General features: G+C 39.9%; 1 protein-coding gene and 1 long non-coding RNA gene across 7 annotated transcripts in view; both read left to right on the forward strand.

Moving 5' to 3' along the window:
• The window catches only part of LOC111583762 (IQ motif and SEC7 domain-containing protein 1-like), a 205,546-nt gene extending 193,607 nt beyond the window's left edge, over nt 1-11,939 (forward strand). For 5 of the 6 annotated variants that reach the window (XM_055013036.1, XM_055013035.1, XM_055013037.1 and 2 more), the window contains 3 exons: nt 1,388-1,615; nt 3,786-3,835; nt 4,657-11,939. In XM_055013036.1, the coding sequence (XP_054869011.1) occupies nt 1,388-1,615; nt 3,786-3,835; nt 4,657-5,901 (1,523 nt within the window). In that variant the 3' untranslated portion in view covers nt 5,902-11,939. The remainder of the gene's footprint in view (nt 1-1,387; nt 1,616-3,785; nt 3,836-4,656) is intronic. The other variant, XM_055013040.1, reaches the window with a different exon arrangement.
• Nucleotides 11,940-14,035: 2,096 nt separating this feature from the next.
• Nucleotides 14,036-15,549, forward strand: LOC129349547 (uncharacterized). Its single transcript, XR_008602594.1, has 2 exons — nt 14,036-14,103; nt 15,055-15,549. It is a non-coding gene; the product is annotated as an uncharacterized LOC129349547 (long non-coding RNA).
• Nucleotides 15,550-21,281: the final 5,732 nt, after the last annotated feature.

Here is a 21,281-nt window from a genome sequence, read left to right on the forward strand (position 1 = left end):
GCCGCTATCTCCCAATGATACAGAAATCTTTAACAAACCCGTGGAGCCAGATGATAAGCCACATCACTGCCAAAATCTAATCACTTGGTCCTTGTGTCATTTCTGACCTTCCCTGAAAGTTTCATCCAAATCTGTTCGTCCGTTTTTGTGTAACGTTGTGCACAGACAGACAAATGTACGCTGATTGTCACATAACTCCACCGCGTTCCTTGGCGGAGTAACAACAAGACAAAAAAATCCAAAAGTGGAATAGAGATCACATTTAAGTATAGTTCAGACAGATTTAACCATTTATTTTGGAATGACATGCTTTTGTGTTTGGTGGTGACTCTGCTCAAGTGATTCTCTGGAACAGTCTGAGCAAACATGACAGACAGTCCCTGAGATCACAAACCCACCAGCAGAGCTTAAGATTCACAACGTTTAAATGAACACAGTGTGAACACAGAAACCAGGAGACCAACTTAAATGGCTGTCATTATACACAATCCAATTTACATGGTTTTAATGTACAAGTATGAACAATCTGTGTTCCAAAGTCACACAAGATATGAGAAACATCCATTCCCTTAATTAATTTTCCCTCTACAGATTAGAAGTTGTGTCTCTGGAGGAGCAGTTCAGGTTTGCAGTTTGTCGAGATGTAATGACAAAAATGTGCACTGCTCCCAGCCAGCTCCAGGTCTTCTCCCACTGGCTTACCAGAGTAGATGCAGAGGTGTGCTGAAGCCGTCTTTGTAAAATTATGAGTTACGAAACTGAACCTTTAAAAAGGAGGAGGTTGAGGAGCAGGGGGATATTTGCAGATCCTTGGAGGCTGGTGTAGCAGCAACGTGGTGAGCGTGAAGCAGGCAGAATGAATGAACACTGCCTCGGTTATAAAGCACACTAAACAGATGGGCTGGACTTAGTTGTAAACAAGTGGACAGAAAAGGGCCTTGTGACACCCTAACTCTGTGCCTGTATAATTAGCACAAACCTCTATTCACAGAATATGTACACCTTTCACACATACATATATGCCATGATGGATAATTGTACCCAAAGTGTTTCCAACAGCCCTTAAACTACTTTTCTATGAGATGTAGTTCAGTTGGCAAACTTCCCCAAATCTAGACTTAAAATAATGACATTTCATCTAAATTACTTAATTCTACATGTCTCATTAAAAAAATAAACCATTTGCATTACAGAGCAGATAGAACAAAAGAAGCAAAGCCAATTAAAGCTGTAAATAGTTAAATATGTAGAGCCAACATTTCTTCCAGCATTACCAACACCTGTGGGCCCTTGGTAAAATGTTGTACATGTTGCACAGGTTTTTCTTCCTAGTTTACAAAAAATGAATATTCGAGGAAATTCCACATTTTTCTTTCTCTCCCTCCAGCTGAACTCGAGAAGCAGAAAGGCGTGATGCGGCCTGGCATGCTGACGGGTGGAGGACCGGGAGGTGTGGGGACGCCGGGGAGTGGGCCCAACATCGGAGGGGGGCCCGTCAAGAGCGAGGTGGTGAACGGCACCCTGGGTAGGCCGAGCCTCGACGACACATACGCCTCTGTGGACGGACTTAAACGCACGGCGCTCAGCTCCTCGCTCAGAGACCTCTCAGAGACAGGTGAGGTCATTGTGACGGATATATCAGTGGGAGCCTCTTACAAAATGTTGTTTTCTTTCTCCTGTAACGTAACACTGCACATGTTTTTTTTCTAAGATCCTAACAGAAATTCAGCAAATGGGATATTTTACTGCGGCAGGCTTTAGTATGACTCAAAACAAACCTACATCTGCGCTCTTATGCAACTCATGAAACAGTGATGAAATCTAAAATACTACAGTAAGATGGAAGTTTCATGTGATGCTCGGGTGCTGCGTCTCCACCTAATGGACAGCTGAAGGAACTACAGTATAAAAAGAGGTCGCTTTTATTGTGGAAACTGCACTTCATGAACTACTGGTGTGACTTAACATTGTTAGATGATATCCTGCCAGTATTAATAGCTGCACGTTAATATTAGAACCTGTCTCATAGAGAGCCACTACTGATTTATGGATCACTAAGCTAAATAAAAGTACATAAATAATACTAATAAACTTTAGATATGTGTGGTGCCAACGTCAAATAAAATACCTGTGGACGTACAAGAGTAACACACGAAAACCTTTATTGGTAAAGAATACATAAAAAAAAAAAAAATCAACTATTTGGTCTTTGACCAGTCTGCTGTTGTCAGGATGTTGTCAGGAAACATTGCAACCTAGGCCATCTCCAAAGCTAAGCTGGGAACTCTTTCCCTCCAGTATTATGAAGGACAGTGAAGGCAACAGGGGTGGCCTGCCTGCCCGCCCCTCGGGTGGGGAGAGATCTGGAAACTGGACATGGAAAGGCCAAATGCCATTTCTACTCAGGCCTTTGTTCTCACATGGGCAAGGCTAGAGTACTCTGCTGCTATCTGGGGTTTTAAATGTACATCGCTACTCTCTGCGCTACTATAATTCTACTGTAAGCATTACAACAAAAACTGAATTATCTGCTTGTCGTGCATCTCTAAATGTTACTGTATGGTGTTCTTACATCAATGCAGGGCTACACAATAAAAAACATATTCATAAATATCTGAGCAGTATTTTCATGCTTTATCCAGTTGAGGTGGAGCTAATTTTCTGCTAGCGTCGATTTAAAATAACTACTTCGTATGGATTTTGGCAGTTAAGTATGTATCATTACATAATACTTTATCATGTGCTCATATATTTGAGTGCTATGGAGACTTTCTGATTTGCCTTTCTTTGCAATGCTTTTGCTTTCCCTCGCAGTGCTTTTCCGTTCTCCAATATGACTAATAATAAACAGAAATGTTACATCATCTTTCCTGTCTTGAAACTGCCTACCTAAGCTGGCAATATGTTAGAATTAGACTGGACCAAGACACCAAATGGATCAGAATGATGGACAGCATATAGCGAGGTAACACAAATTTACCTCTACAATTTATGTGGGAATGCAAAAAGTATTACAAGGGAACTGAAAACTTATTTAAAGGGTATGCTGAACTTATTGCAAGGGAACGCAAAGCTTTTAATGAGGGAATGCAAAACTGATCGCAATGTAACGCAAAATCTATGGCAAGGAAATGCAAAAGTATCGCGAGAGAACACAAAATTTCTTATGAAGTAATGGGACTTATTATAAGGGAACACAAAACTAATTGCAAGGTAATAGGAAGCTTTTTGAAAAGGGCCACAAAACTTATCAAGAGGCAACAGGAAACTTATTTTGAATGAATGCAAAACTCTTGTGAAGTAGCAGTAAAGTTGATACGAAGGGATGGAAAACTTCCTCGTCCTCAAAATATTCTTACTGTGGCCTATAGGGGGATCTGTACATTGTGAAGTTTTAATCTAGCAACTAGTAACTAAAGCTGTCAAATAAATGCATTAAGTTAATATTTTTATGTATTATGTAGTGGAGCAGAAGTGTACGTCACCAAAAAGATTAATTAAAATTGGAATAAAACTCATTTACTTTACATTTCACCACTGAAAGTTCTTAAAGAAATCTTAGTATAGTGTGGCGTAAGAAGCTGGAGTCAGGACACAGTTAGCCTAGCTTAGCATAAACACTAGAAGCAGAGGGGAACAACTAGCCATGCTGTGTCTAAAGTCAAAAAACACATTTACCAACACCTCAGGGATCATATCTATGTTGTTTATTTAACTGACTGTAACATGTTGGACGTATTTCTTGGCAACAAATTGTAACCCGGCTCATTCTGATTGGCTAACAGGGAAGCGAGGTCGTAGGAACAGTGTGGGGTCATTGGACAGTACCATTGAAGTAAGTTTGGTGGTGGGGGGCGGGGCTAAAAGCATGCATCCTTTGATCACCCAGCATGCGGCCGCAATTTGTCACACCTGTCCAGTGCACGTTTGTCTTCTTCATGATAGTTGCATTTGTTTGTGAAAATATTTCTTTAAATGTACTGTGATGTTCCATCAGCTGAAATCTGTCTGCATGCATTAATGTGACTTGTGTCAAATTTAAGTATCACATTGGCCTGAATATAGGATGACCCTGATTGGAGATCAAGTTTTACCAACACCTAATTTTAAGAAAGTTTCTCTGATGTATCTTAATTAATCAGAGTCCTCATCATTGAAGCTTTTTATCTTGTACAAGTGAAAAATGAAATACAGTAATACTGAAATCCTGCGTTTTTGTATCTTGTCTGTCAGTCAACAGACCCATACGCTCTCCTGTCAGGCTCTTTGCAGACGTTAAAATCATTGGTGTTCATATTAAAAGCAGTTGTATGGTCTGGGTATCACTGGATAATCCTTAAATTCATTTGTAATTCAAACATGAAAAACTACATGAATCTGTTCTTTCTTTTGATGTTTTAATGTTATAATGTGAAAGATTTCCCATTATAATGCAAAAATGTGAAAATATCTTATTAGACAAATGAAGTGTTTACAATATAACATGAAACTAATCGTTTTTCTTTTTCTGGCCTTGCAGCAATATGCTTTGCAACAACTTTTCTTTAGAAAAGCAATGATGATAATGATTGATAATGAAATGAGGTGGTATGTGTCTTTAGAGTAATTAGAAGTCTAGTTTGGTGTCTCATTCTCCTTCCTTTTTCTTCCTCTCAGGGTTCCATTATTAGCAGTCCTCGGCCTCACCAGCAGCGCCCACTGCCAGCTGGAGGTCTTTCCTACAGCCCCATGATGGTCCCTTCGTCTCCAGCAGCTTACCGGCCGCACCGCCCTACTCAGAGCCCCGGTACGGGGGTGGGGGGTGGGCCGGGGCTCTGTCACAACCAGGGAGGGGTTACAACCTCCCCACTCGTGAGCGGGGGAGGGGCTGGGGGCGGAGGAGGGATGCCGGGTGGGGGCGGTCCGACTGGCGGCGGCCTGCTGGGGAATTTCTTCGGCAGTCGCAGAGGCAAGGTTCCTGGTCCCCTGACGATGACATCGCCCCCTCCTCAGGGTCCCCCGAGTCCCCTGATGATATCATCACCCCCCCATTACCCCGCCCCCGCACCTCCCATCCCCCACCCATCCTCCCCTTCCCCATGCCCCTCCCCATCGGCCAACCTCGGGCCATCGGACTCAGGAGGAGTTGGCGGGGGAGGAGGTACGGGAGGGGTACCGTCCAAGCTCCAGGCTTTGCACGCCCAGTATTGCCACGGCAACAGTGGAGGAGGCGTAGTGAGTGTTACTGGGCACCAGCAGCAGCAGACTCCGCCCCCGCCCTACCACCACCATCACCGCTACCACATGCAGAGCGTCCCGCAGCACCACGCCCTTTCGCACAGGTTCTCCGCACCCCGACGGCAAGGTCCATCCGGCTGCGCTCCCTCTCATATCCAGCAGCATCAGAGGTTGCAACATGGCATCGCCCAGCACCCACGCTACAACATGGCGTCCGGCTTCAACACGCCCCCACCACTATCTCCGCACTCCCCCCTCACCCCCACTACCCCACACGGACTCTTCCACTCGCACCCCGTGGTGGGGCGACCGGGTGGAGGCGGCAAGCTCCCACTGACCATCTCACACTCGCAGCCCCATCCCCACGCTCACACTCACTCTCACAACCACGCCGTGCACACACACTCCCCGCTCAGCCCTTCCCCGTCCGTCTCCCAGTCCACCCACTTCATCTTCTCCACCCCGCCACCCCAGACTCCCTCGGCACGCCTCGTCACCCAGACACCTCCGCAGCCTTATACGCCTCAGTATCCACCCCTCTCCTCCATCCCACCTCCCCCTCCGCACTCGCCCTTACCTCCACCATCGACCGCCCCTCTCTCACCGCACCCACCAGGGGCGGGGGGAGGCCAAGGGGGCGGTCCCAAATCGAAACCCGTCAGCCGGATCAGCACGGTCGTGTGAGGAGGCAGAAGCCAAGGACAGTGGTGCGCCATCCTGCTGTCAGCCACCGAGGGGCAGTAGCAAGAGGGAGCAGGAGAGGGAGGAGGAGAGGAGGAGGAGCGGGAGGGCAAATGCAGGTGTACCAAAATGGCCACCTGGTGAGGAAGAGAGCAGTGAGAGCGGGAAGGAGGAAATTACTCAGCCTGTGTTATTTTCACATCCACTTCCCACGCAGGTAGAAACTCTCTTACACACTGAAAGATGTTTATCGGGGAACTTGCACACTGCAGGGGCAAATCTTCCTGGAAAACCTGCCCATGGAGCAACAAGCACCAAGAATCCTGGCATTTTCAGTCACATGAAGATGAAGAAAACTCCCACATAGTCCTGCTGTCTTGGTGAAAACGTCTTCAGCTTCCTTGCCCTTCAGCGGTGAGCTGGGACTCCGGAGGACATGCTTGTAGTTCTTCATTGACAGAAAGTGTTCATGTCATATTGTGAGTACGAATTTGTGTGTTGCTGTTGTGGACAAATGGTTCAGGGACCAGACGTAAAGGGAACAGTGCCTGAGAACATAACACACAAAGGTTAGCCCTCAATGCTAACACTATTTGAAGGGATCGTTCAGATTTTTTTTAGGTAGCCTAAGAACACAAAGAGTCCTGATTCCAAAAATCACAGTAGTCTTACAGCACCTTGTTTTCCGCACAAAAAGCACTTGTACCATTGTTTTGGTTGTTGACATAGTTAAAAGCCATGAATCGTTAATGAGAAGCAGAAGTGGTTAGCATTAATATGGTGCAGTTTCTGTGTCTTAGACAGGCATGCATGACCTGTGCAATAGCTAATGAGTGTCAGTGTATCTATGGTTAAAATCCTATATGCAGAGGGAGGGATTTGTTGTAATTTAAAGCCCCGATCCAGTGTGTTTATTTGGCCATGAAAAGTGAAGACTTTCTAAATGGACAGAAAGCTCTCTAAAACCTTTAAATAAGCCATCATAACAAAAACTACAGGTGTCTTTTTACCTTTGTGTTTTGCAAAAATTACTAAAAGCCTTTGTGGATTACAGGGTTTCAGCAGGGGGCGCAATACTGTTGTTTTGGATTGGGACTTTAAAATTTTCCCAATTGTTTATTCTTGTAAGATGGGTATTTATTTCATAATTTGTATTAAACCTGTGAAAGCTCTCCCTACTTATCAAGTATATATAGAGTGTAAACCTCAATTTGTAAGAATTATAATCCAATATATGTTAGCTGTATTCATGTTCCATATTGTATGCGACCCTCTATAGGCGTTTTCCACTGCAGGAAACCAGGGCGGACACAAGGTGGCACGAACATATACAGGAATGGCCTTATTAGCGGCCATTTCAGCCTTTCTGTTTCCGTTGCTTTGTAGGATCCAACAGCTTCTACTGCAATGTTAACTATGAGTGCACCAAAACAATGACGAATAAGCAGTGACTGGGTGTAACTCTAGTTCTATGAGCACATAGAAAATAGAACAATGCAGCTTTGTTATGCTAGCCTATGTGGTGTATTTTATGTTGAAAGGGGACATTTGTTACTAGATGAGGACATAGAGAGAGCAGAAAATTATCACGTCTTGTCCCCCTAGTGTTAAACAAATCAGCATTTGTTTTCTTTGAGTTTAACAAATTAACATCGCAACCCATAAAGCAGCTTTCAGAAATATTTTCATGTACTTGTCAAATGGGCCCGAAACAGGTTCTAAAGGGGCAGTTTCTGTGGTTGAAACCCACACTAAGGTTTAGGCCACCCCATAAATTGACACACAAGTTCCTGCAGTGGAAAACAGTCTAATGTTGCCAGAGAAGGAGATTACGCTGAAAGGTGCCAAACAGGGAAATGCAGCCTTTGGTTTCAGTGGCTTGTCTGCCATTAATGAAGGCACTGAGCTGCAGTACATAAGTAAAGTAATCAAAGTGTCATTTCAGGTTACATTCAGCAAAATCTTCTTAAAATGAATCTCTCTGTACCTTTCTCAGCAGGTATGTTACCAGGACTGGATGGGAAATTAAATTTTAAAAAGGTCATATTCCATTTCTAAATTCTAATTCCATGTCCTTAGAACCAGGCTGCACACCTCGGTACCCAACCTTTGCTTGCAGCGTACACGACCTCAACCCCTATCCCTGCAGGAGACATGCCCTTTGGAAGGTGGCTCCATGTTGTTAATTCGGTCTGTGCCCAGCTGAGCCCCAAGGTTTCAGGTTTGCCACCAGACCCTTACGGGCAAGCTGCCCTCCCAGGACAGACCCCAGGAGGGGGCTCGAGTTGCCTATTCTGTGTAAGGTGCTACTACTCCTTTTTCAATGTGCCCTGAGTTGAGGGTAAGTTACTGCCCCAAGGGAATAGATTTAATAATCAGGATCTTGTTCACAAATTATGGTAAATGGAGCATGAGGTGGACAGATTTATTGGAGCAGAATCAACTGCTGTGGTGAAGTAGGAGCTGAGCTGGAAGGCAAAGCCAGAACATGTACCAGTTGGTAAGGGTTCCAATCCTCACCTGTGGTCATGAGCTTGGGGTAGTAATGGAAATAATGAAATTAATGATACACGTGGCTTATTTGAGTTTTCTTTGTAGGGCGACTGGGCTCAGTGTTAGGGTAACACCAATGGGGTGAGGAGCTTGGGCATCTAACAGAGTCGCTGCTCCTTTTAAGTCCAAAAGGATGCGGTTGAAGTGGTTCGAGATTAGGATGCCTTATGGGCTCAATTCCTTTCAGACAGCTGGGAGGACCCCGGTTGACCCAGAACTCATTGGAGGGGATTACATATCTCAGCTGGCCTTTGAATGCCTCGGGATCCCCCAGGAGGAGCTGGAAAACCAAAGAGATCTACATTCCAGCCCTCGGCTTTGGTCATTAGCTCTGGGTAGTGTTTTAGTTCTGAGGTCAGAAGATAAGTTCCAACTTTATTTCAACAGCACAGACAAAGACTTTTCCAATAGTTTTGGGGGGGAAAAAATTAAATAATTTCCCACCCAGTCTAAACTGCTTTAGTGTCTCTCAATAGTAAAAAAGAAAAACAAAAACTCTGGTGTACTCGAGGGTGAATGAAGTTTAACCCAACATTCCCCACTCAATGTGTTGTGAAATGGAAAATAAGGTGCCTTCAGACATACGAATGGTACAATGTATAATTATTCTAAGAATATAAAGACAATTCAGTGTCCAAATCAGTAATATATTGATTGATTGTGTCTGTTCACAATAGAAAATATGAAGCCATTTATTGCATTTTTAAAACCTGGCTGACTGACTGAGCCTTTTGCTTTCCTTGTCATGGAAAAAAGACACAAAGGAACCTGAAACCTGGACCTCATCATATCTTCTGGAAGGACTTGCTAACGTCTCACAGAACTGGAGTGCAGAACATGTTTTCAAGGGAAATATTCTTAAAATCATCTTTAGTCATTATTTTTGCACTTTCAGTTTGAGCCTACCATGCCAGTATTAATGTGTATTTCCTTTTTCTGTTTAATCAAGATCAGCAGACGTCAGAGCAGGAAGCCCACTATGGCTTGTAGAAAGTTCTTCCACCACTTGAACTATGTTACCAGCCATTTGTGTTTTTTGACAAGACAGAAAACTCTCAGTGCTGTTTGCTTTCCTGTCATAGAGGCTAATTTAGGCAGCCTCATATAAATATTTACCAGCGTTTAACTGGTGGATGATGGGAAATTCCACTAAATGCATACATCAATGACACATTTTTAGTTTCCCTGTGATGACGTGAATGCACCAACTGTAGATATTAACTGTACAGTGTGTTCTATTTTCAATGGGGCCAACAGCATTGATCTGTAACTGAGGTTCAGAATTGCTTGAATTAACAAAATGTATGCTCTAAAAACCAAAAGTTAATGAGGGTTCTTCAGTCGATCTTAGCATCTTAGGGTTCCTCAGTAGTAAAACAAAACAATAAAAATCCCTAAGATGTTTATTTGTTTCTTATTTTTCCTTTTTTTCTGGCATTGGAGGTTTGTGGAAACGCTGTCATAGATTATAATAATTGATGGAGTTCCTCAGGGAACCATCTTGGGTCCCCTGTTTATTTCAACCTGAAGAACCCCTTTGACTTTTAGAGTGTGCTACTGATATTATCAATATTGTTGTGTGACAAGCTTCTACTAACATAACGTACTCCTTGGGCTGTTTTGTATTTTTAGCATTTTTAATTTTGTTATGTGCTTACGATGTGAGATGATTTTTTTTTCTGATTTGGGCATCTTATGGAAGTACTAAATTTTTTTAATTTTTAATATGTTTACAACGAAACCAACAATTTTCTGTGACTAACATATAACTTGTTCTAATACTTTTAATACAGACTGTGATAATTACTTTCACTCAACAACCCACGGCATGTTCGAGCAAACACACACGCCTGCACACCACTGAATCATCGCGAACCCTCTCACCAACCTTTTAATGGAAACAAGCAACACTTCTGCTACCAAACAACATACAAATAAGCACTTCATGCTGAGCTGCTAGGATTTCTGGGTCCCCACCATGTATCTACAAATGTCTGTGGAAATATTTTGCCTATCAGCAAGGGCCTTACAGGAACTACATCCACTCGAATAGTTGAAATGTCAAAATGAAGTTCTCGAGGAGTACTGGATCAAACCTACCTCGTATAGGACTGCACATTTCACCCTGTCCCAGTGCATGGCCAAGCTAAATCAAGCACATCCTTAGTCACATATTAGAGGTCCATATCTGTGCTGTTACATGTTGTAGCACATCAGCTACAAACTGTATATACTTTACATTACAAAGAATCATTTTCAAAATCACCCCTACAGTTTACAGATTTGCTACCTTCACTTGGCATAGGACTGGACACTTGCTGCAGATAGATCTCCCATCAATATTTAGAAAGGATCCAGAAACTAATGAAGTTGGAAAAAGTGTCTAGTTGCAAGTTGCTTCAAGTGGTTGGACTCTGATATATCCACTTCCAGGTTTACTCTACCTACCTTTGGAAAGTGAGGAATGCTGTAAGATTTGACAGTTGGTTGCAGTATAGCAAACTTTCAATGCAAAAAAAAAAAAAACTCCTTCATCATTGTACAAAGTCTATTTTTTATTTCTTTGTTAACTGTAGAATTGATTTACTGACAGCAGAGCCTGTCAGTGCAATACTGGCCAGAAATTAGCTGTTATCTGCAGCAGGATTCAAGTCTCTGCAAGTACATGTTTAATGAAACATACTAAAATCTGTAACTTTCTTTAAGGTAGGAAATCAATGTTCAATGTATTCAATGGTTTGCAGAGGTAATATAAAGTATATGCAGTTGAAAAACATGCAGCAAGCCAGGTATGTCCTTTAAATGCTCAATTTAAAGTCTTTATTTCCTGCCCGGGTCTGCTCTCCACTATCGGTTTGCATGTGGTATTTATTACAGTATCTGCACTGAATGAAACTGTATTATAAACATGAATGTACATAACAGTCGTTAGATGAAAAATAACAATGCGAGTACTCACTTTGCTCCACAGCGGGCAGTTTGTCAGTGGCTGGGTTTACCTCAGGAATGGACGGTCTAATTTTTTTTAACACAAATAGAAACAGATCTGGTCTGACAGCTGCAGGCAAAACAGGGAACATTTTTAAAAAGCAAAGCACATCAGATCTGAGTCAAATAAAGTTAAAAATGTTGGATTCTTCTGTTCCTGTGTAAAGCCAGTCTGTGTTGTGTGTATCTATACAAGGGCAATGGACAGGGGTGTTAAGTTGTTCGTAATAATACAATGGACCGCTTTCTGGAGAAAAAAACTTTCTTGTTTATAATGTAGAGCAAAGAGAGACTGGAATAGTCCTTGTAAAATTGTATGAGTAAAGTGTCAAATATGTGTCAACAGAGACAACATTATTTTAAAAATTATGTATGGAAAATTTTAGCTGTGTATATAAATATATATTACTTGTACTTTGTTTTTGAAATTGCAGAGATATGGAAAAAGTGGAAATATTTATTGCTCTAAAGATATAAAAATCTGTTCATGTGGATGGAAACATGTGTCCTGTTTTGTTTAGGTGGCTGTACGCTCACTTACACACGACAGGCAAAGATTTCAGAGTGAACACGTCAATAATAATAAGTACAGAAACATGAAAGAAGCAAAAGTCTTTAAAATCTGCCAGAAGAAAAAAATATTCAGACAGAGGCTGTCTTTTTTTTCTTCAGCACTGGGTCTTTATGTACTCTCAAAATATGAATCATGAGCTCATACAACCACAGAATTTAATTATACCTAATTAGAACATGTAATTAGATCGATATATGTTGCATTACATTTTGACCTGGTGCCCTTATTTTCCTTTATGTAAAAAGACATCCTCACTATAAATTGATGCAAAAAAGACACTAAGTCATGCATGAAAAAAAATGTATTTATTTTATTTTTTTCCCTCTGGAATGAATAAAGTAGATCTTATCTTATGAAGATTCACCAGAATGCAGGAATTGAAGTGTTTGAGGCTCAAACTGAGATGTTTGATGAAAATCTGTTTCATGTTGGTGTACATAGCTGGAGTCAGGGCTGTAGGGATTCACTCAGCTATAATGACTGGAAGCAGGAAGGCCAAGAAGAGAAACCGTTTAGTGCCATTATAAGAGAAAGAGTGGCCACTTATAGACTCATGAATAGAAATCTATGAAAGAATTCTTTAGTACCAAAGACACAGCTGATTGAGTCACGAATCTGGGGGCCCCCCAAAAGCCGATGCAGATCAGACAGAAATAAACCAACAACGACTACAGTTCCAAACAGCTGAAAACAACATGTCATGAAAACACATGTGAAGCATGATGATGAAAAACAGTACTAAGTGGAAGGAAAGTCAAACTTGACAATTATCATTACTACTCTGAAGCTTAATACATGCGCTAAAGTATAGAACACACTGTTCCCTCTAAGCTGCGCGCGTGCGCGATTGCGCACTGCTGACACGGTCTCCGCGCACAGAAAATCTGCGCACAAAAAAAAAAATCCAACCTAAATTGTAAATAAAATAAACACGTAACAATTCATTCTGTGCTATTTTTCAGTGTGAGTCAGTGAGTGACCAGTGACTGGCTGCTCCAGCCAATGATGCGATTCACATACGTATTTACCATAGACTGTATATAATGGGATTTACGCAGCTAATCAACGTCAGGCGTCCTTATGTGCAGCTACCGTTGTTCTCATAGATATGAATGAGTAGATAGGACACGCCCCTTTGAGCTGCGTGCTACAGCGAGGCTAAGCTAGTGGGTGCAAAGTTTCATTGCATTCCGTTGATGTAGACGGCGTGAAAACGGAAACAACAAGTATGCCATCTCACTGTGCTGCATACAGTTACACACTACGTCGTACGATTGAGACAAGGAAACTTGGAATGACTTTTCATAGGTAAGAATAGTTTTTGGCTCTTTTTTCATTATGAAATCTTGTTGAGAGCTTCCAGTCTATGAGAGCTAACTAGTTAGCCACTAGCAAAACGCTAAGGCGAGCTAGCAGCTTGACAACCAAATACCAGACGATTAATAGTAGCTGTAGTATAGTTGTACAAGCAGTAGTAGTAATACTAAAAGTGCAAGCAGCAGTAGTAGTATAAACAGCTGTTAGAGTCCTAGAAGTAGTATTAGCATTTGTAATAGTATTACAAGTTGTAGTAGCAGTGCCAGTATCAGCAGCAGTAGTGTACTACCACTACTAGTAGTAGTAGTCACATTGCTATTACTACTACCAATACTACCAATAGTAGTTATAAAGCCTAACTCATGTATATCCAGATTACCATCTATGTTCTTCCTCCAAAGCCATTTTATGATTGGGATTACAGGCAGTTCTTTAGGACTGCTCTCAAATAATTGAAATGTTACTAAACAAGGTTACACTTATCAATTTAAATAGCTCTGGTCTCCAGTATATTGGCGAATTCAGTTCTTTGTACTTAATTTATTAGCATGATTTCTTTTTAATACGTTGTGTACAGACTTAATTACTTCTCTGTCTACTTTTCTTACTCCATGTAGGTTTCCCAGAGACAATGGGTTGAGGAGGAATTGGAAGTTTGTCGGCTTAGACCTGGTGTCATTCCATCAGTGTTAAACTTCCCGGCACTTGGAAGAGTACGTGCCAGAAAGACCACGACCAAGCAGCCTTGAGATCTTAGGCAGCGTCTCCCTCAGGTGGGTGTCAACGGTGTTCACGGTCAGGTCTGTGGTAATCCCGTCAAAAATCAAAACAGAAAAAAATCTAGATTATAAATCAACATGTAACCAAAGCACTCTGTGTATAACGCCATAGTATAGGATGTAGTTCAGAAAATGTCAAAGTATAGTATGCTTTACTCAAGAATAACATAGTATGGCCTGTAGTTCATAGTATAGCATGTTGGCAAGAAAAAAAAACAAAACATAGATTATTATGTGGTTCAAAAACGCAAAATGATAGGATGTTGCCTAAAATTGTCATGTATGGTATGTGGTTCAAAAAATGTCATAGTGCAGTATATTGTCAAAATAGTGTGTAATTCAAGAAAACATCAGAGTATATGTCATCTAAAAAATGCCATAGAATAATAATTTCATTGCACAAGTAAAAGTATAGTAACTTTTAAAACTGTTCGAATTCTTATATGTTGCTAAAAAAAAATAATTTTTTTTAAAAAAAGTCACAGTAATATGTCAATTAAAAAAGCCTATAGTATAGCGTGTCGCCCAACAAACATCATAGTATAGCATGTCGCTCTAAAAACGTCACAGTATAGCCTTTAGTCCATAAAACGTTGTTATGTCCCGGCTGTCTGAAGTAAGTGAGGAGCAACACAAAAACAATCCAAACGCTGGTTTTCAGAGGGTTAGACGAGTATTTATTTGAAAGAGTAAGTTTACAACAACACAACATGTGAGGGGGTTAAAAGCAAATAGGTGTTAGTAAAATAAAAATAAATAAACAGAACTAAAAGTGAACTTCATGTTGACATTGATGGGCATTCCAACCAGGAACAAAGTAAAAGATAATCAATATGAAAAACAACTCTTCCTGTTCACCTCTTAAAACCCAAAAACACACCGCAGTAGCACCCTAAACTAAAACTACCAATGGGTTTCTTGTTTTCCTTTCTGAACAATTCAAAGGTCCCTCTCTATCTCCCTACACATCCACCAACCACTGGAACACATCTCCAAAGTTCTGCTGGGCCAGCTCAGCTTCCCCTCAGAAGAAGTGCCGCCACCTGCCAGATGAAGGAGCCTTTTGAGAGGCAGCTGGCATCGTGATTGGACTGTACTTTGGTCTGTTCCAATCCAGCTTCAGCTCCAGAGACGGCAGGCGGGACGAGTCAACGGAGGCCGGGTGGACGAAGGCATGCAGCTGAGTACAATCCAGAAAACAACAGAGGAGGAGTGCAGGGCCAGAACAACCAGAGTAGCATCGTATGTCTCTTAGAAAACATCATAGTATAGCCTTTGGTATGAAAAAACGCCATCATATACATCGTATATTGTACAAATAACAAGTCAAAGGAAAGAGACATACATTGTAGAATTGTAGTAATTGTGGGCTGACTGATTTACTGATTATCAGTATTTTATTTTTTACTGATTTACGGTAATAAATACATTTAAAAATGGCGCTACTTTGGCTCTGAACCTTTATCTACCTGTGGTCGCTCTGTCTTCTGGAGTGATTTGATTGGTTATACGTCAAAAATAAAACTCTTTTAACTTAACATCTGTAAACAAAACAAAAACGTATCAACAAAGTTTTCTGTTAGAGTTTGTGTTCTTCTAAGTTTAACTCCAAGATTTTAAATACTTTCATTTACTTCAAATGAATATCTCCTCCAAGTGTCTCACTAATAATCATTATCAGCCTTAAAAACCCACAAAACACGCCTCTATACTCGACCACACTTAGTACAGTCTGGTTCCCCCTTCTATAAATATGCTTGGAATCATCCACTTCCTGTTTGTCAAAGTGGCCTTCTACCTGGACAGGTTTTGTTGGAGCTCATGCTGCAAACATTTTGGGTAACTGCACTTTAATATGGATGGATGACACTGAATTAGTCTGTTTTAATGAGACTGAGTTAAGATGTGTAGCTCTGTCATTAAATAGAAAATAATTTCTCAGAATTCACAGAGAAAAGTCTGAAATGTTTGCTAGGTTAGCGTCCCACCTGTTCTTTGGCTCAGCTAAAGCTAACTCTCGCCAACTTCTGGATCTCTTGAGTTGCTTGTTGTTAAATTATCTTGCTAGAGGTGCTGAAGCTCAGAAAGTCTGAGATGTTTGTTCAAAATAAGCTCATTCTCAAGTCTTATCTGAACTGTCCTCTTTTGTTTGAACTTTCCCTAAACTTAAGAGTTAATGACAGAGCAGCACATCCAGACTCAGTCTCATTTATGTAGAGATTAAACTTCAGTGTCATTCATTGATGTTAAAGTGCAGTTTTTCAAATGTTTGTTGCACATGCTCCCGACCAAACCAGTCCAGGTGGAAGACGATGTGAAGAGAAAGCTCCAGAGGATGAATATCACACATTTACGTTGGTAATAAATGTCCTTTAATTAGACATTGTCATGCAAAAGTTGAATTTCCCTTTAATGATGTTCAAATCTTTGAGTGTTTTGTTGATGTTGGTTTCTAAATGTTTTTTGACACTCGGCCCCAAAAATTAAAACCTTCTACGGCTCACAAGCTGCAACAATTCACACATTATCAACTATCTTTCTGACTAAACTAAGATAAAAAGTGAAAAACTGCCTGATTCCTGCATCATGAATGTAAATCTTTTTGGTTTTTATGACAGTAAACTGAATATATTTGGGTTTGACATTTTATAAACCAAAACAAGAAATGAATTAGTGGAGAAAACAATCAACAGATTAATGGACAAAGAAAATGTGTTTTCCAACATATATGGCTGAATTACTCCAACATTACAAGATACATACAATTTGAATTCAATTTATTTATATAACACCAATTAGAGGTCAAATTGTCTCAAGATGCTTTATTTTTATATTTTTTTGTCATATTTAAAATATGACAAAGTAAGAACTTTAAACCTCTTGACTAATCCAATTTATTATTTGGTTTTTAAGAGACTAATGGAGAATTAAAATAACTTTCTCCACTAAAACTAATCAACATGAGGTCAAATAGAAGGAACAGTTTTAAATACTGCAGTCCCACGACGACAAGAATAAAGTTTGTCAACAAAAACTAAATCTGCTGGTTGATTCCATTAAAGTCCTAATAAATGATAATAAAGTGTGATACTAAAGGTTTGTGGTGCTAAAAATGTCAAACTAAAGATATCAAGTTGAACATCTGGATGGAGGTTGATAAAAGTTGACCTCCCTTCATTTCTCTGGAGCGACTCCATGGATTTTATGGATGGTGGTTAAAGACCTGCTCTTCTAGTGATCTTCCTTCTAGTCGCTGTAAAAAGTCAGTCCATCCTGGCCGACTTCAACTCCTCTTCATGACAACTTGTTCTGTCTCCTACCTGGTGGAAACTCCAGAAACTTGGGAAAACCCGGGGAGACTCGAAGAAGTCGTGGAGACTCGAAGAACTCGTCGGGCGGGGGAAGGTGTGGTGGGTGGTGGGGGGAGGTGGGGGAGTAGAGGGGGGAGGCCGCCACCCACCTCCCCGCCTACTCTCCGCCCTGACTCCACCCTGACTCCGCCCTGGCCCTGCCCATGTGGTCACTTCAGGAACTACGATGACAAAGGGACGACGAATTTATTTCTTTTTATCTGATCTGTAGCTCAGTGAGTTAAGGATTTGCCTATGGAGCTGCAGGTCGCTGGTTCAAGACCAGACACTTCTTAAATTTTATCAAAATCCTGACAAAGACGAACAAAGAAAAGGGCCCGTGGCGGGTCTTGAACCTGCGACCTTCCAGTTGGTAGTCCGTCTTCTTATCTCCTGAGCTATTCGCTCAGATACTAATACTTCTTTTTTTTGCGCATTTATCATCTATTGTTTGTCGTTTTCGAGTTTTTTTTTTAACTTGAGTTCCGTCTTGACCGTTTTTCTCAGGAGGTTGGACTTCAGCCTTTGTTCTGGTGGGTTGAACCTTCAGTTCCAAGACTTTCCAAAGCCTCCACACCTCCCGAGTCCTCAGGACCTGAGCTTTCACACAGTCTGAGGGCTGAAATTTTCTAAGTCCCACAGTAGTTCTCTGTTAGACTGAACTTTCAGACAGTCCAAGGACTGATATCTTCTAAGTCCCTGAGTAGTTCTCTGTTAGTTTGAACCTTTCGACAGTCTGAGGGCTGAAGTTTTAAAGGTTTCTCAGTACTTCTCTGTTAGTTTGAACCTTTCGACAGTCTGAGGACTGAAATTTTAAAAGTTTCTCAGTACTTCTCTGTTAGTTTGAACTTTCTGGTTAACAGAAGCCTTAAAACTTGTGACCATGAGTCTTGATTTCACATTTAGACCATCCATCTGAGTTCTTCTCAGACCTTCACCTGTGGGATTTTTAGAAATCCTCAACAAACTTTGATTCTCTTCACTGAACAGTAAAGTTTGTGGAGATCAGAAGGTAACATTAGTTTGATAAATGCCTTCAACTACTAGTAGACTTTATCTGGAAAGCAGTTTTCTGAAATGAATTCTTAGTAAATCTATCCACAATCAAACCAAGATCATACTGTAGAAAGAGGAAATGTTTGAAGAAACAACTTGATGTTTTCATTTCAGACTAGAAAATGCTTTAAGAACTTTATCTGTTTTTACTCTTTTTGATCGTTTTATTGTCTCTTCTGTTTAATTTGATCTTCTAAAGTCTAACTGGTGTCTTTTCAAATGTTTTGTCTTTAGTTTGATTCTTCTTAAACGTTTAGTTTTGCTCTTTTCTCACCTTTTATTCTTTTCTAATGTCCGATTTGATATCCAAATGTTTTGTCTTTTTAATGTTTAATTGTTTTTTCAAATGTTTTATCGGCTTGTTTGAGTTTCTTTTTCTTTCCCAATATTTATTGTTTCGATTAAATCTTTAAGGTTTTTCTTTTTAAATGTTACCACCTTTTAATGTTTAATTTTCTTTTTAAATGCTTCATTATATTTTCTGTGTAATTCCTATTTGAAGTTTTATTGTCTTTAAGATGTAATTTTCTAATTAAGCATTTAATTTTTTAATTAAATGTTTTGTCTTTTTAAAGGATTAATAATCTAATTAAATGTTTTGCATTTTTTAAAATGTTTAATGTTCTTCTTGTTTAATTGTATTTTTTAAATGTTTAATTATGGAAAATATTTTATCTGTAATTTTTAATATTTGTATTTTGTCTGTTTAATACAATTAAAAAGACAAAATATTGAATTAGATAATTCAACAAGATACATGTCATTATGAAATTAAACAAAATTTTTAAAATACAAATATTAAAAATTACAGATAAAATATTTTCCTTAATTAAACATTTAAAAAATACAATTAAACAAGAACATTAAACATTTTAAAAAATGCAAAACATTTAATTAGATTATTAAACCGTTAAAAAGACAAAACATTTAATTAAAAAATTAAATGTTTAATTAAAAAATTAAATGTTTAATTAGAAAATTACATCTTAAATTTCTTAAATCTTTTTAATAATAAAACTTTTTAAAAGTTTTATTGTATTAATTTGTTTCCCTTTGATTTAGTTGCTTTTTGTTATGTAGTTTATTTCTTTAATCTTCTTTTTCTGTCAAGATTTTAACCCCAACCTTAAAAATGAAACAAACCCTTAAATCACAAGGAAAATACTTCTGTTGTCACAATCATGAGTTAGTCAATTATTCAGTTTATCAATTCAACTTTATTTGTTTAGCACCTTTTATACAGATGACACAACTAAAAAAGCAAAGAGAAAAAACTATGCTAAAACTATGATTAAAACTCAAAAACATTTAAAAAAAAAAAAAAAAAAAAAAAACATTTAACATGGTAAAAAAATATGTTGTGTCCAGGGGATGGAGGGAGTTTATTGAAGTCTTCTTGGGCTCACATGGGAAATCATTTAAAATATAAACTTGATATTCAGTCTAAGGAAACTGCAGAGCGACAGAAGAACCAACAATATCTCCTGTTTTCTCCTTTAATGAGTCGACTCTTCTTGTGCTTTCAGACCAAAGAACTACAGACTCTTCACAACCTGCTCAAACTCTTGGTACAGGACCTCACCACACGGGTCAAGAAGGTTTCTGTCTCATTTCTACTCTGAAGCTCACCTTCTCCTGCTCAAACTGCTGACAAATGTTTCTGCTGCTCTAAAGTCTGGTCTCCAGAGCTTCCTAAAAACTCTCCAAGTCTCTTCTGCTGCAGGTTGCTTTGTAGAACTGTTCCAGAAAACCTCACTAAACCACATGGAGGGGCCTCAAGATAGTCGTCCAAATGAAACCTTACAAAAACCAAACTAGTACAACCCAAACACTAAAGTCTCCTGCAGCCTACCAGAGAACCTCTGAGAACAGAGAATCAGGACAAGAACTCTTACCTTCTGGACAACCAACGTTGGTTCTCAAACAAGAATACAGAATGTGTCTGACCAAAAACCTCTGAAGACTCACTACAGCCAAGTTAAAGACACAACTCAGCTGTACAAAATCCACTAATCACTGCACTCATTAACACCATGTGCTAACTGTGGCTAAAGAACCTCATTTACCAAGACAACTATCCAGTACAAAGCCCTAAAACACACCAAGAAACACATTAAAGATGATTTTACTGCTGGAAGCTGCAAGCCAACGCCTAAAGAACAAACTGAAGCAACGGAGCCAAACCCAGTTCAGTGGTGAACAGAAGCAGAGGAAATGTTTGTCTGCAGCTAAATAAAGCAGGAAGACACTGAGCTGCTCAGGTGTTCCTAATAACACCAAGCAGCCACCTGGACAGCCAATAGGAACACAGCTTCCTGGAAGTCCAGAGGGTGGGGTTAGTGAAGGAAATTTAATTTAAAGTTGAAGCAGAAAGTTAACAAAGAAAGTTGAAAACCACCTTCTGATACCTGAAATCTCTGAGTTTTCACACAAAGAACACCTGAACATGTCAAACTGGTTTCATAGTAGAACCATCATTGTAAAAACGTCATAGTATGGTGTGTTGCTCAAAAAACATTAGGACCCGGCTGTCAGGGGACAAACATGTAAGAAACATGAGAACAGAGAGAATCCAACCAGTAGGTCACAGTTTATCATCCCCCAGTCATCTCCTGAAGTCCATATGGTGAGAGACATCAGTATCTGGTTGTTAATTTACCAGAGGATGCTTATAATCATGCTGATGTGGTCTGTACTCTACAGTATTTTAGTGACTCAATAAATGCCTAAGTTGTTTTTTTTTAAATGCTTTTTAGTTTTTAATAA

This window comes from Amphiprion ocellaris, chromosome 8 (genome assembly GCF_022539595.1).
Source record: "Amphiprion ocellaris isolate individual 3 ecotype Okinawa chromosome 8, ASM2253959v1, whole genome shotgun sequence".
Lineage (NCBI taxonomy): Eukaryota > Metazoa > Chordata > Actinopteri > Pomacentridae > Amphiprion > Amphiprion ocellaris.